Source organism: Pieris rapae, chromosome 8, assembly GCF_905147795.1.
Source record: "Pieris rapae chromosome 8, ilPieRapa1.1, whole genome shotgun sequence".
In the NCBI taxonomy this organism is placed as follows: domain Eukaryota; kingdom Metazoa; phylum Arthropoda; class Insecta; order Lepidoptera; family Pieridae; genus Pieris; species Pieris rapae.
In genome coordinates, this window is record NC_059516.1 from 7,821,591 (window position 1) to 7,837,480 (window position 15,890).

Consider the following 15,890-nt stretch of genomic DNA (forward strand, 5'->3'; position numbering starts at 1 on the left):
TACGCACACACATCTATTTACATACTCATACATTCACGCATACTTAATGTCTTATACGATTTGCGTTTGATTAGTTGTAACACTAAGATTATAATACATAGGTACCACGGAATTAACGGAATAATAGTGTAGACACTAGCGATGCATAAATTTTGTCACAACCATAATATATTTCTGTCAAAAAGTTTTTATTTGTTTATGTAACACTGTTTTTTTCGGTATCTGCTCCTTATTTGACAAACCACTCTAACTAGGGACATTTCTCGATGCATTGTGCTACTTGTTTTATAGAATCAGTTACTTAAAGTGTATTACATAAAATAGTGCTCATGTTTTACACGTGGTTTATTGTGTCTCAGGCACATTTCTATGTAAATATTGCAGGAGATAATTTTTACAACCATAAAAAGTAATAATCAAAAATAAAGTTGTTTTATCAATTTTATTTTTGAATCAAGTGACAACACTTATAATTAATATACCAATAGATATCTATACAAATATTATAAAGAGGAAAGATTTGTATTTGAATAAGTTTTTAAAGAAATGGCTCAAAAAGCACAGGACAGATTTTAAAAATTCTTTCAACATTTGAATGCTACATAATTTATATAATTTATTTTTTAATATAGGATATTTTCATTGCAAGAAAAAGATAAGGATATACATATATAGAATACTAAATATATATATATATATATATATATATATATATATATAGTATAATATATATATATATATATATAGGAATACTAAAACCACAATTATGTGTTACCCAAGGTGTAAAAACATGTCTATAAAATATCTTTTATCGCTTGCGCTGTGAAAACTATTGATAGAACAAAAAAAACACAAAAAAAATCCGCAATATTGAAGAACATATCAATATCTACAAAAAAATAGTAAAAAATAAATGTCCACTCGGGCGGGCTGCTGGTTACTATTAAAGTAAAAACAAAATCAATAAATAAATATGACTTTTGGGTTATTTAAAAGGAAATTATATTAGAATTACAATTTAAACTTCAAACTTTCCTGACATACACTATAAACGCGTTGTAATCCAATTGTTAGATACAAACAGTAAATAATGGACAAATAAATTATAATTTTAAGATTTATATACTTTGTTGAACTCATTCGTTGACACCATTAAAGTATCCTATTTTCTCCTTAATTTAGCAAGGGATGTGCACTGATGATGCAAATAAATTATTTATGACCATCGTAAAGTATATAAACAATCTATTATGAAGTCAATCAATGTGATTTATTATAGATGTAGGATGAAATTATTTTCAACTGTATTGAGATATAAATATCGCCTATAAACTATTTTCTGTACTTCCTTTTCTTTCAACATGACGCATGGAAATACCATGTTAATTAAGTTAATTCTTAATATATGTTATGTACGCCGACAAGTACATATTCTATAATTTCTGTATGCCAGTAATAAATTCAGTTATTACTCCACTTGAGTAATTTTGGTTATTAATTAAATGATCAACATTAATGAGAAAGTATCGTTAAAGCTTAATACTAATTATGATTTTATTTGTAGTATGAGGAGATAAATAAAACTTTTAAACGTCTACACGAGAGACTTGCAGATTTCTAAAAAGCACTCAAAACTTCGAGTTATGTAGAAAATTGGGTTTTATGAATTTTAATAAAACATTAAAATTTATTTTTGTGTAGATATGGATAATAGACAACGTATAAATATAACCATTGTCAAGTAGGTTATTTTTCTAATATTTAACTAATTATGTCTAACATATTTAAAAAATCTTATTCTACTGGGAAAAGGATTATAGGGACAGATAGTAAATTTATTCAATTAAAAAAATCATTTCTTTTATTAACTCTTTATTCTCTTGAACCTTCGGAAGTAATATTATAAGATTGAATGCGGGTTTCATATACAATTACCCATCTATTTTGCTTATATTAACACGACACAGTCACGTCCTGTGTGTTTGTTCATTCGCACGGCCATCATTCGATCAAGTTTGTACGATGAACAACGCACAGTACATACATAAAATACATAACATAAACAAAATATAATGCGCCACAAAACGTTCACAATTATTTACAATTAATTACTCAAAATAGGTACATACTAAAAAACTTAAACGGAAGTCGACAACTAACAAAAATATTGAAAATAAATAATTCATTAAATATTTTTAAATTTTGAAAGAAAGAAACTGAAGGTATTACAAATACCCTAGGTACTAGCTATGGTATGGCAAGATGGATGGAGGTCGTACATAATCTATTTAGCAAATTGCTCATTGTTTCACGTGAATTATCTACAGTTCTTTACGAGGCAGAAACAATAAGGAGAACCTAACATAAATCATCGGACGTACAAACGCAAATTTCATTACTCATACTCTTACCATTTAAAGGCTTTTGTTGAAAATGAAACCTTGGATACTAACGTTAGAAGTTTTCGTTTAGCTCCATTTGCACTTTCCCATAAAACAACATGAACAAGAAATTTTAATAATCGATCAAGGGCCTTTATGTATACCAAACTAGCTATATGGAACTAAAAGTTATGCTGTTCTTGAGTTAACACATAAGTATTTAGTGAAGGAAGAAGAAAAAGGTTTTTTCGTATTACTTCATCGCTAGTGTAAACAAATGATAGATTATATGAGGTTTTTAAATCCATACAGTCTGTTTATTAGACAAAAGAAACGCAAATAATGACGATTAATTGATAACAATTTGAACAAGTTCGTATACAAACATTGCATTATGGTTTGTAACTGCACGTCCAAGTCGTAAGCAATTATCCAATAATCATACTAATTAGGCGATTAAGCGTTTTCAAAATACTTCCAATGGTTTTTTTCGCTTAAAAATATCTTCAGTATCTACTATAGTTATATCTATGCAGTATAATTTATAAAGCCTACATATCGAAATTATTTAAGTACATTTTGTTCGATTTTCAAAAGATGGAAATTTTATACCTAAAGACAACCTTACGCCAAATTTGAAACATCATTATTGCACATATCAATCCTCCGCTGATATATTCAATATGACCAATATAAACTATTCCTTTGGAAAACTTAAAATAATGAACTTTCGATATATTGCGGTCTACATGTAGGTATTAAATCTAAGATGGCTTGGAATTGTAATCGTAGTTAGGAAAACTTATAACTACATTACTAATGATATCACGATACTTAAAAATGTATGTGGACAGTAAGAGATGATTATAAAAATTAAGCGATGTTCTTCGATCGATACTTATTTAATTTTTTAATTCTACCCTGACAATAATTTACGTATAATGGTGACTATCAACACTAATTTTTACTAGTTTACTACTTTTGTTCTGATTACGTTTTATAGTTTTGTGTAAGCGTTTAAGTTTATTTCATGCTGCAAGTGATTAGATAGACCGGAAAATGTGTAAACTTAAAAAAACATTTAAAAGTAAGTTGATGTATTTTGGCACAATATGCATAATGCAAATGAAGTATACTTGATGATTAATGAATTGCATCATAAAACTCGATTAAGATCAAAGCAAGCGTCTAAGATAAAGCCAGATTTTGTAAGAACATACTACCTAACCTGAAAAACAAACCAGGAGATCGTATGGTACTTAAATTATTCATAAAAGGTAGAACTTACGTCTAAGATATTTTACACTTATTCTACTCAACGTTAAAGATACACTTGTAAAATTTATTCTTAGTACACATTATTTGTTAATATGTATCAATGTTACGTATATAATTTTGAACTGCTGACTTATTTGGACAACATGTTTAATCGAAGTTATTAATTTTATGAATCCGATTTTATCTATAAATTATCGTTTCGAAAAATATTGCATTTCCAAGAACAAGATAAATAAAAACCTACACGTGGAATTGTACTTTAATACGTATTTTGCTTTAATATACGTTAGACGTTCTTATGGAATTAGTAATAAAAATATGACGAACATGTTGTAAAAAATAATATATAATCGCTCAAATAAACAATATATTTCAAAATAAAGTAAACCACAACTTGATCTCTAACCACAAAAGTACTTTTAACCAATAATTGACAAAATACAACAAAGATTACAATATAAAGGGATTATGAATAAATTTTAAACATAACCGAACCACTAATAGCGGTAAAATAAAATATACATCAAAATGTACATAATATAATAACTATAATATAAAAGAAATAACATAAAGAGTAGCTGCAGTAATAAATACTTTGAGATTCACAGATTCAAAATCTTAACTAACAATACCGAAATTCACATGAACTTGCAAACCATCCAGCGACGCTAACAGTTTTGTAAAATTTAGTAAAATATTATTGCAATACATGGTGTGGTTATGGCAACAAAATAAATGCTTAAAGCACATCACCAGCGTCCACGCGAACGACACCGAGGCAAGTCTTTCGCACTAAAGGAACATCAATACAATAAAAGTCACGAACCTCCACAACGAGAACACTCCTAAATTAGCCGCAATCATAAAACTAGTGGATACGAGACGACTAACGTAATTCGCGGGTCCTCATGGACGCAACACTTCCATTCATGTATTCACACTATGATACAGTATCAGTCAGGATTTGCTACGTGCCAAAGAGGCTTACGTCGGTACCTTATTCACTTTGAGGATATCTCCGCCCTTGTCGATGGGCATTTTCATGGGATCGTGATGGTGTGTCACGTGGTGACCGTGGTGCTGGCTTTCCAACTTCGCTTGTTTCTCTTGCTGTTGTTGTTTCATCCTATCCTGCTCCTCTCGTTCTCTACGAGCCTGCTCGTTTATTTCTTTTACCGCTCTCAATTCTTTCTTTAGTTTCATTCGTCGATTCTGAAACCATATTTTTATTTGCCTCTCTGTGAGGCAGAGGGCGTGTGCGATCTCTATCCTGCGTCTGCGCGTCAAATAATGGTTGAAATGGAATTCCTTTTCAAGTTCTAGCGTTTGGAATCTTGTGTAAGTCTGTCGACCCCTCCGCCGTGGGCATCCATTCGGTCCTGAAAATAAAGAAAGATACTTAAAGTCGGTACTAATAAATTATGAGAAAGCAAAATTATATGTAAATGTATTCATAAGTTTTTGATTGTTAAATCGATTTATTACTGTCATATATTATTGTGGAGCTTTGGCTTCGATTCGCAAAGGCTTTAAGTAAATTTAATAGAGCATTAGCATTTTATAGCCGCATGAAGATAATTTAAGAGTTATACGCTTCTTGATTTAAGCTCTTTATTCTTAGTAGATTCAATTTCAATTTTAGTCATTACATTTCAACAGAAAATCTACGCCTCAATGATTACCACTAATTTTATAAAGACATTATTATGGCCAGTTATTGTATATTATTTCTGAAACCATAGTTTTTAATAGAATCAGTACTTTATGGCATTAAAAAGGAGTCTTAAATGACGAAAAGGGTTACTGACTGTCCGTGAAGGACAAAGACGATTTCTAAACACCTATTCAATAATTGTCAAAGCGAGGAAGGGTTGCGCAACTTTCTAATGCTTTGTTTAAATAAAAAGTGTTTCTTGGAAACCGTGAAAGTTAACCCTTTACCGCTTTCTTATTTTTGTCTAATTGTGTGGTCAAAGTTTGTAGTTGTAAATTCTAAACCCGTCTCTAGCTGGCTACATTTTAAAGGTAGAGGCCGGCCCCAGACAGGTTTCGGTCAATAAATAAGGCAAGATACATAGTTTTCCCTACACGAAACGTGTATCTATAATTGAGAGCCAGCTTTGGAATGTCCGGTCATGTAGGATACCTTTTACCTGACTCGCTTAGGTATTAAGGTAAGAGAATAATGGATGATCTTCTAATATCTTGAAAATGTGATCCGCCATTTTATGTAAGGAAATATGCACTTCTAGATATATCAATCTATAGATAGAATCTATTATAATAAAATCTACGACAGTTTTTGAATAATAAAGATTAAATATATAATTAAAAAAATATATTTTAGTAGTAGTTTAAAGAATTTGTTAAATTTGTTAATATTCTTATAGAATTAAACGTATCAATGATTTCTAAAATAATGTTTTGTTGTACATTTAAAAAACAAGATATAAATTTTATTAACTGCTGGTTTTATCAGAAACAATTTGAGAACAAAGGATGTCTTTGGCAGAAACAACATCCTGGAAACAATTAAAATTACCATTTACTGGGTTACGCTAATTTAAAGTACAATTGAGTCAGCAATACTGCTTTTATGTCAAATAAATTCGCATCGAATAAATCACGTTCTTCGGAATCCCGAAAACCGCATATATATTATGAGCAATAAATTAACATAACAACGTCTTTACTGCTGCTATTTAACATTTACAGACGATTCTTTTTACAATAAAAACTTAAAAAGCCGTTTCAAATATTAAAAATAGATAATGTTAAAATCACAAGTGTGCAAGATTCCAAGTGAGATACAAGATAAATACCGACGTGTGGAAGCGAGACAGATTTATCTATTCTAATTTTAAAAAGCAAAGATGGAACCCGAAAATACAATACACCCGTCTCGATTAAACAATCGAAGTGAAAGGTCATAAATGATGCGCATTGTTATCCAAAATAGGATCTTCCTGGCCACAACATAAAGTCCACGTTTATGTGTGCGCGGTTTAGGTTTGTTTGCTTTTTCTTGGCGTTTGTAATGTGTTAGCGAGTCAGGTTGGCTACCCTTCGTATGGTTTCCATGACAACGAATCAGGCACCTCCCGTTTCGTCAGCTGAGCTCCATTATTCTCAAAAGCTTTGTTAGAGTTCACCTCGTATGACTTTTGCATCGATTATTACAGTTTAAGTTGAAAGCCTGCTAAGCATTTATCGACTACCAGCGTATCCTTGATTGTGTCTGATAACAACAATGTATTGTTCTTATCCCGCCGAGATAACACAAGCGATATCAGTTATTTATTTGAATCTTAGAATTTTAAACAAGAGAGTTCAAAGTCGCCGCACAATATATTGTGGAATGCATCGTAGCATTAATTAGAGTGTATCTTGCGCCGACACAGGACTATAAACAAACTGAGACAAGACACGGCTCTTACCTCCCTTTTTTCTTGGAAATAAATCTCACATAATGTTCTTGCTTATTTATTATTTTATTTAACTTTGTATAAACCTGCCCACCTTTTGTATGAAACCCGTTCTAGCTTTGATTAATGTAGGCCTGTCGGATCGTAATATTAAGGGTCAGATGTGAATTATACCAACGCTTGTCCAGTAAGAACGTTATTTATGGGGCGAGTAAAGCTGACCAGCTCCTGCAATAGCTAGAATGAGAAATTACGAGGCATGGTTGTTTCGACCAAACCTGAACTATATATATAAACTTTTATAATATATATAATCCTATTTTTATAAAAAAATAGGATAATCTTATTAAATGGAGGCTATGCACATTATCAACTATTCATTTTGGACCCGGATGTTTGATGTTCAATTCTCAGAAAAGTTTTTAAACCCTTGAAAAATTCATCAGTTTCTAAGACAGGATAAAATTTGAAAAAAGATTTTCCCTTGTCTAACTGAGTATCTCAGATTCATTCACGCGCTATAATATAAAAATGGAGTGCAATAAAAAATTACACTTACAAAATATCTTATACTTTAGCATTAATTTTGATTTAAAATCATATAAAGCTAATTTTAGCAGGTACTTAATTACATTAATAATTAAGTCAATTATCAAGAGCCATTGTAATTTTTGAAATGAGCAATTTAAATGATATAGAACACAGTAAAATTGTAATTTATTTAGTTCTAAATCTAGTCAATGGAATAAAAATTTAAATTGTTACATGGGTAAAATTAATGGGTTCATTTTATTTATGTTACTACCTCAAATCACGTAGCCTCATATAGCAATTATTATAACGATTCTGTTTCTGCCTAATAACATGGTGAAACGGAAATTAATTCGCAACGAACTTTTTTTACATCTATATAAGCATTTATAAATAGGGGCAGGAAAGTAAGTGGATATATGAAAATTTATTTGACTACAAAGCTGATATTTCAAGCTTGTTCCAGTCGGAAAGGACTATTTTTGCTCGTTGTGAGCGCCTGTTAAATCATCACAATGTTGTACTGTGCTCCGCTTTGAAAGGGACATTGCCATGAAGTCAGGGTTGGCAGCGTTTAGCGTTAGCTTTGTTATATTATTATATTTTGGTTGATTAGATTTCAGTTACAATCTTTGGCAAACCATTTTTTTAATCAGAATATATTGGTGATCGATCTTGCGATGTTTTAGATCATCATAGGTTAACAACAAGTATTAGTTTCACTTTTAGTATATAGTAAAATTAATCATTTTCCGTGCGTATACTTGTAAGATTGTCAGTATTAGTTTAATGTTGGAGTAAACACAGAGGGAAAGCTGTGTAATGCCTTAATATGACAATACAAAAGCAAATTGTCTTATATAGCAATGTTTTTATAATATTATGCTGTCTTAAAAAAAATATTAATGTGTTTTCAGGGTCGAATGTCAGGTCTCACAACCCTATTTCATATACTTGTATATGTACAGTAGCAGCGATCTTTGATCTGCGCCTCAATGACGTCACGTTTTCATCTCGTTGCTAATAATACTAATAGAGAATTGTGAACAAATATCCTCTTATGTGTAACGGAATGATATTCTGACGCGAATTGAGACTAAAATTGGTAATAAATTGATACAATCTTATAACTCTTGGCTAATATAAATTGGGTTACAGTAATACAATGTAATAGGGTGTCAAATAATCGAAAACGTAGTTTATTAAATTATAGTGCTGTGGTAGCATTGAGTTTGGATAGCGCGGAAATGAAATAAATAATAATTTAAATGCCTGTAAACTCAGTTGGAACATATGTTCCATTTATATTTTTAGATAAGTAGGTGATCATCTTTTTTCCTTTAATATGAGAAAATATATAATATATTTTAGCTGTATTAACATTAAACCGGTAGGTAAGGTTGAGGATTGTACATTTAAGTAATAAATATCACGTCAAAGAACAAATTGCGTTTATGTTTTATACAACATTTTTTGTAATAAAGAATTTAAATGTTAAATAGTGTTATAACATTTCTTAGAATTTTAACTTACAGTAAACAATAAGGTATAATTAATTTAAACAAACAAAATTATTTTTATTTGTTTTCATAAACGGACAAGGCGACCTTTATTCGTTGAACGAATTATACTTTATTCTCGTAGTTTCATATTACAGTGTGAACAAGGCACCGGACAAACTAACCAGTGTTGACAACCTGATTTAATGCTCACAGGGTCAATGGCTCACATATGCATATTTCTTGCATGAGAAGAATTCTTAAGACGTTATACTATATGACAAGTGCGATTCGCTACTTTGTTTTGGTGTGAGCTGAGGTCGTACTTTACTGCTTACAATGCCTTGTTTAAATTTTCCACAAAAGTTGTCGGCTTTGATTAAATTTATCTAAGCAATCTTAATTGACCAATGCGATTTTAGGGGATATATGTAACACGGGGATTCCCACAAACATTTATTACCTGGACACGTCATTAACGCGTATAGCAAATGAACTTTTATTATAATCTATGATTTTAAACAAATTGACTACATTGACTGTAACATATATTTCCAATTATATGATTTACTTGATATATTATAACATCCTAACAATTGACAGCTACTTTATAAGCGTATGAAATGATAAATCACTTAGAAAACCGTTGAAATACTTTAAAATGTCGTTCATACTAACAGTATTTGTTTGAAAATTCCACATTAGGTGTAGATTTTTCAAGTATATAAATGAAAAGTGAACTTTCATTAATTGCTTGTAATTTAAACTGTCAAAAAAATTTAATCACTATGATATGCATTGTGAAAACAAACAAAGTTTTATACAGATATAGTGACATATTGATAAGAGATTTCATAACTGAAGCCTATGTGAGAACAGTGAACAGTGAATTGCAGATTGCATATTTATGTTAAACGATATTAATTAAAATAAATACATTGTGCTGTTAAGAGGACTATTATTGAAATTGATGACATATTCGAGATAAACAGGTCATATGATATCAGAAATGACACATTATACATACTATTCGATTTAATGAGCCTCAATGTTTTCATTAGTCAACGAATCACATTTATTGCAGTTTATTTTATTTTATTGTTATAATTACGCTGTATCAACTAAAAAACTTAATTGGCTTCTTTATCGTGGCCATAGGTGTTTAATAGATACTTTGTTTGGGGTTTAGAACAAATGCCGTGTGCCATTTGAAGATTCAGTATTAATTAAGTTTTATGTATAAGTACAATTGACTAACCAATTCCTACCTTATAAGGTATATAAACACTAGGTTAACTTAAGTAGGACTATAATAATTATAAGATTAAAATTGTAACAGTTTTAATTACAGATATATAAATGTTAAGCAATTGACAGTGCTGTATATTGCTCTACATAGAAACGTTATTTTTTAATGTCATAGAATAAAAGTTTTAATTTCTTAATAATATAAAACTAGTACCATTATATACTTAGGGATACTATTTATATGTAACGCTTGAATAAATTCTTTGTCGTGGACCGGAAACCATTGTAAAAATCAATATTTATACGCTTTGTATTTCTTTAACGTATTTATAATAAACATTTGATAATTAAGTAATCAGTAAAAGGATAATTAACAGTATTTTACATATTTAACAACTGTTTCATATGCGCTGATGCAAGGTGCATTTGTGTATTTAATTAATGTTCAAGTGTCATACTGTCTTAATTGGAAATTATTTGCATCTGTCTAAACTGCCGAGTTGTTTAGCTAAGAGTAGGCTAAGTGACCGAATATTGACATAAATACATTTAATTATCTCCAAAAAAAGAACATTTGAAATTTTATCTTAATTCAAATTAAAACAAGGTTCAATTTACCATTAATCTGTCTTAGTTTACAGATCATAGGTACGTAATTAAGTCTATTTCAGTGTGCAATTATAAATACATAGTTACATTCCATTTTAATGAACGGAGTTGGCGCAGGATATGCAACACGGCGATTTACTAGAAGAGCTTAAGTCAGCTCTATAACAATTTCAACTCTATCACTATAGAAATAGGGAACAACTGAAAAATCAATAGTGCTAGCGGGATTTCTCCACCAAGCCCTATTCAGAAAGCGGTTGAAGTTATTTTCACAAATAAAACAGCACTGCTGGCTGCAGTCAGACGCCCACTGCGACGGTATAATTAATACATAGCGCTTTTCTTATTTCAAAGTTATTTTTGATTACATTTTGAGACGGACTTTTGTTTGTTTGAATATTGCGTTAAAGAGTCATATTACATACAGTAGTAGTTGTATAAGAGACATGCAATTAGTTTCAGTATGTTAATTATAATTCATTCCTTAAACATAACAGTGTCTTAGGCTTAGAGTCTGGTATCTAATTCCTTATTTTGGCTACGGAAATGAATGCTTATTGCTTACCCTCTACTTTTAAATCTTCATTGTTTACATTAACCACGTGTAAATGTTATAACAGGATGTTTAAAGCATAGAAATGCCCCTTTGATTTCCTATTACGCGTTCCATTTTTAAGATAAGCCTCTAGTCTCTAAATTTATTTCGTTAATTTATTAATGCGAGTCGGTCATATATTCTTAAGAACGGGGCCGTTTTATTTTTGAAAATGGCTCCATCATTCAGAGATAACGCGTTTCGAGAGTCACAAAAACATTTACACTCAGTGTAATGTGTCACATTCCATTTTCGAATAACTAAATATTATTTCTGAGGGTTATATTTATGTAGGTTTAATATACGTTGATTATAGATAAGTTTATAAATTATAAATACTTTTGATTATCTAGATTATTATATTTTAATGGGTGAAATATTTTTATTGTATATAATGAGTTTTATCGTAACCTGAACGTATTATTTTTATATTGAAAATTTAAATGATTATATTTGCGAACTAAATGTATGTATCTATAGTAAATAAAGTTATTTATCGTCAAGAAACCTTGAGGTAAAAACCAGTATCACAAGGATAAGTCACCTTGTGATATCCTTCAAATGACTGAACAACAACTACAACTAATTTTACCATTAGGCGTCATTAAATGGTTCCTTTATTATGAATATTATCATAGATACTACTATCATATCAGTACAATTACCGGTACCTACCTCAACATGACATATAATCTGTTATTATTTACGTTTTTTTTATATTTAGCGCTACGAGTTATCGTGCATATTTATCAAATTGCATGTAAAGTCTACTTTTTCCAAAATTTAGAAATATTTATGACAGTTATTATACCTTCTATTCGACACCATAATATAATTAAAAATTGCCGTGTTATTAATTTAATATCTATTTATTTTGTTATCACTGATCTAATCTCCCTTTCTTTTTCATCGGTTTTGTCACCATGTGTGTAAGTAAAGTTACAATCATTCTGCTTATCATAGTCTGTTTGAAAATACTTTTTAGGATTGCCTAATTATTTGAATCAAACTTTTGTCGTATAAGTACTTACAACTACGTATGGAAACGAAACAAAGTCATGGTCACTTTATTTAATTAAGAGAATATCTTTTAATCAACCTTAACACCCACATACTACACAACATATATGTTTAATTACAAAAACGACAAAGCCAATCACGAAAGTCCGTATCTTCATGAAATAATAAAACAAAAAACTAACATTGAATTCGATAAACTCTACTATGTTTCACACGTTCAAAGTTTTCGTATACAGATTGGCGAAAGTGAAAATATGCTCATCTAATCTGTATACATACAAATAAGCACTCGGATACGACACACATTCGCATACATATCGTTCGCATAATGGAGCTTCGAAAACATCGCTATCTTAGCGGCCGTTGCGGCTCGTGTTACTTCGATGTTTTGAAAGCACATAGAGCTATTACGATTACGTTTCAACGAAGTGTCGACTTCGGGTTACGTTTTATACCGTCATATGAATCTTGTGCTCGGATGTTTGGTCCGAAGTGCTCGTTCATTAGCATTTTATGACTGATACGAGCGATAAAACTGGAGTACGTTCGTGTGGCGTTAGACGTACCGACACACAGGAAGTTAGCTCTTATTGGCCCTACCGACCATTTTGGTGAAGATACTTTTCTATTGTTTGAATTTCGAATTGGTAACTCATTCAATAGCTTATATTAAGCTTGCGTAATTCGTTTAGAATTCGCATTATGATAAATCTTATTTCTCGAAGTAAAAAGCTTTTTTGCTTACGGGAATGTAAATTTTCTTGTAAATGAATACATGACGTGTTCTTCCATGAATCATACCTTGTTCGAGGTATTATAAAGCTTTGATATCACGGTCAGCGTTTCAAATATACCGACGCAAAAAAACGATAAACTTAAGAATACTCTTTGATGTAATTTAGATACCTACCAACTACATATGTATATGTATGTATTTATCGGAAACGTCAAATTTTCTATTTTGATAGTGTGGATTAATATCAGAAATTGAATTGGTTTATAGAATGCTAGGCATGCATGATATTTTAAAACTCTAGTACATTTTACTATCGGCTTCAATAGCAATAGGAGCTTATAGCCAAATCGTGTGCCATCTGCCGTTGAGTCTGATTGTCCATCGATCCAATAGATACTTCACACCCCGGTAAGTCAGAGGCCGGGGGGCGCAGATCGTAAAGTTTTTGTAGATCCTCTACCAACAAAACGCGAATCGTAAAAGTAATTGGAGCCCATTCATATTAATAGACGTTTACGAGGCCTCCTTCATAAAACAGAGATTGTCATCGCTTACGCAATACTAGAAATCGAATTAATACGTTTTGTGTTCTATCAATAGTTTTATTGCTAATAAATCATTGAGTGCTCCGGATACTTCAGCGGACGTGAAACTTATAACTCTTAAAACATACATTAATTTGGCAATACTACCGCTTGTCATGCTTGCAACACTGTTCATATTATGTTTTAATATTCCACGTTACAATCTCCCCAACTCTTGTTACAACCAAAACTCAATTTGGGCAACTAAATATTAAAAAGACAACCAAAAAATCTGAAATTGAATTTTCTACACGAAATTGTGATGGCGCTGTATAAAGCTAAAGACTTCTATTGAACAAGGAAGCAAACCTAGGTATGGACTAGAAATATCTAGAAATCTATACGATTATATTGTAAACGTGAAAACGAATGAAAATGATTTGATATATTTGTTATTACTATGAGTAATTGATGTCATCATAGGTACTTTAATGTTTTCATCAAGTGAATCCTCGCATCTGTTACAGTATAGGGAATGATATAAAATTGCCAATACATAATATACGTAATTTCATACTCCCCGATCGGAGATAAATAGAAAGGGCATTAGGCTCCACAGCTGTCGCATCGTGCCTCCTGAGGGACTCACACAATTTTCCATCCCTTAAAAGATTCTCGCAAGGTTTCCCTTATTTATTATTATATCTTTATTAACGAGTATTCTGCTACAACCTGCATATAGTACTGTGTATATTGATTATTTTTTAAGGACAGAGATAGCATCGCGGATCCTGTTAAAATATACATAGTGTGTTTAGTCACACGTCCTTTTTTATATTTCAAATATGTTTTAATCAAATATATTAGGAATTACTTGAAACACAAAATATATTAATTCATTCGATGTAACTCGTTTCTGTATTTTCCGGCAAAAAAATATATTCATTTTCATTATGAACACATTTACACCTGCTCTGTAAATTAAAAAAACATTCTGAAATAAAGTCACTGATTAGGTAACCTTATACAGGTGGTAAACTTTTTGTAAATTCGTACATAATATAAACTTAATTTTGAATTTTGCGCAAGTGGGCCCGATCAACTAAATATTACGTAAGTAGATTTACTGCAATATTCCCCCTGTCAGTACAAGTAAGCAAAGCTCTTAAAATTAGTAGGTACATTAATACAAACGTATTAATTTTTTGTACGAATCGTCAAAAATGCATTAATTCGTCTTCAAGCATAGACAATGTAATATGTGTAGAAAATTTAAAGAAAAACACTTTTTTAACGGATTATAGATATGTATTATTATATTTAAACTTATAATTATTTGTACATAATTTTAAATTTAAACCGACGTTTCGCGTGCTTTACAGCGTGCGTGGTCACGGTGACTGAAGACAAAGGTGTTAAATGTCAAAAAGTATTACAGCTGCAGAAAATGTTGTGTTATCTGTATTTATTTCCCCGGAGTTGGTATCGACTAAAAGATGTAGGGTTTTTGCAGAAATTGCTCACGGTGTCCTCCATTTTTGCAAATTGAGCAATTTCTGCAAAAACCCTACAAATAATTATAAGTTTAAATATAATAATACATATCTATAATCCGTTAAAAAAGTGTTTTTCTTTAAATGTGTAAAAGTTATGTAAATAAAAGACATTACTATGTGTAGAAAAGTAAACTACAAGTAAATTACTGTAACGTAATCACCAAATAAGAAAATCATAGACCTTTACAGGCTACGTAATAATTAAATGGCCCCGAGATACACCAATATTATACCAAGAAAAGAAGAGTACCTATATACAATATACAGTTATGGTAATTGAACAAAGAAATTTATCATTTCGTTTAAAGTATTATGATTCCAGCTAATAATAGAACAATTTATTTCACGCTTAAAGAGGCTTTGTATCACATTTGCTTAATTGGCTCATACCTTTACATAATTCCGAGGGATGAACTAATATTTTCTCCCTCTTACTATATTTCAACTCAAAATGCAATATCGTAACGTAATTTTAAACGAATTAGACT

General features: G+C 30.6%; 1 protein-coding gene across 4 annotated transcripts in view; it reads right to left on the minus strand.

Annotated features, from left to right (window-relative positions):
• Positions 1-1,855: 1,855 nt before the first annotated feature.
• The window catches only part of LOC110992201 (homeobox protein abdominal-A homolog), a 30,949-nt gene continuing 16,914 nt past the window's right edge, over positions 1,856-15,890 (minus strand). For all 4 annotated transcript variants that reach the window (XM_022257922.2, XM_022257920.2, XM_022257921.2 and 1 more), the window contains exon 3: positions 1,856-5,038. In XM_022257922.2, the coding sequence (XP_022113614.1) occupies positions 4,644-5,038 (395 nt within the window). In that variant the 3' untranslated portion in view covers positions 1,856-4,643. The remainder of the gene's footprint in view (positions 5,039-15,890) is intronic.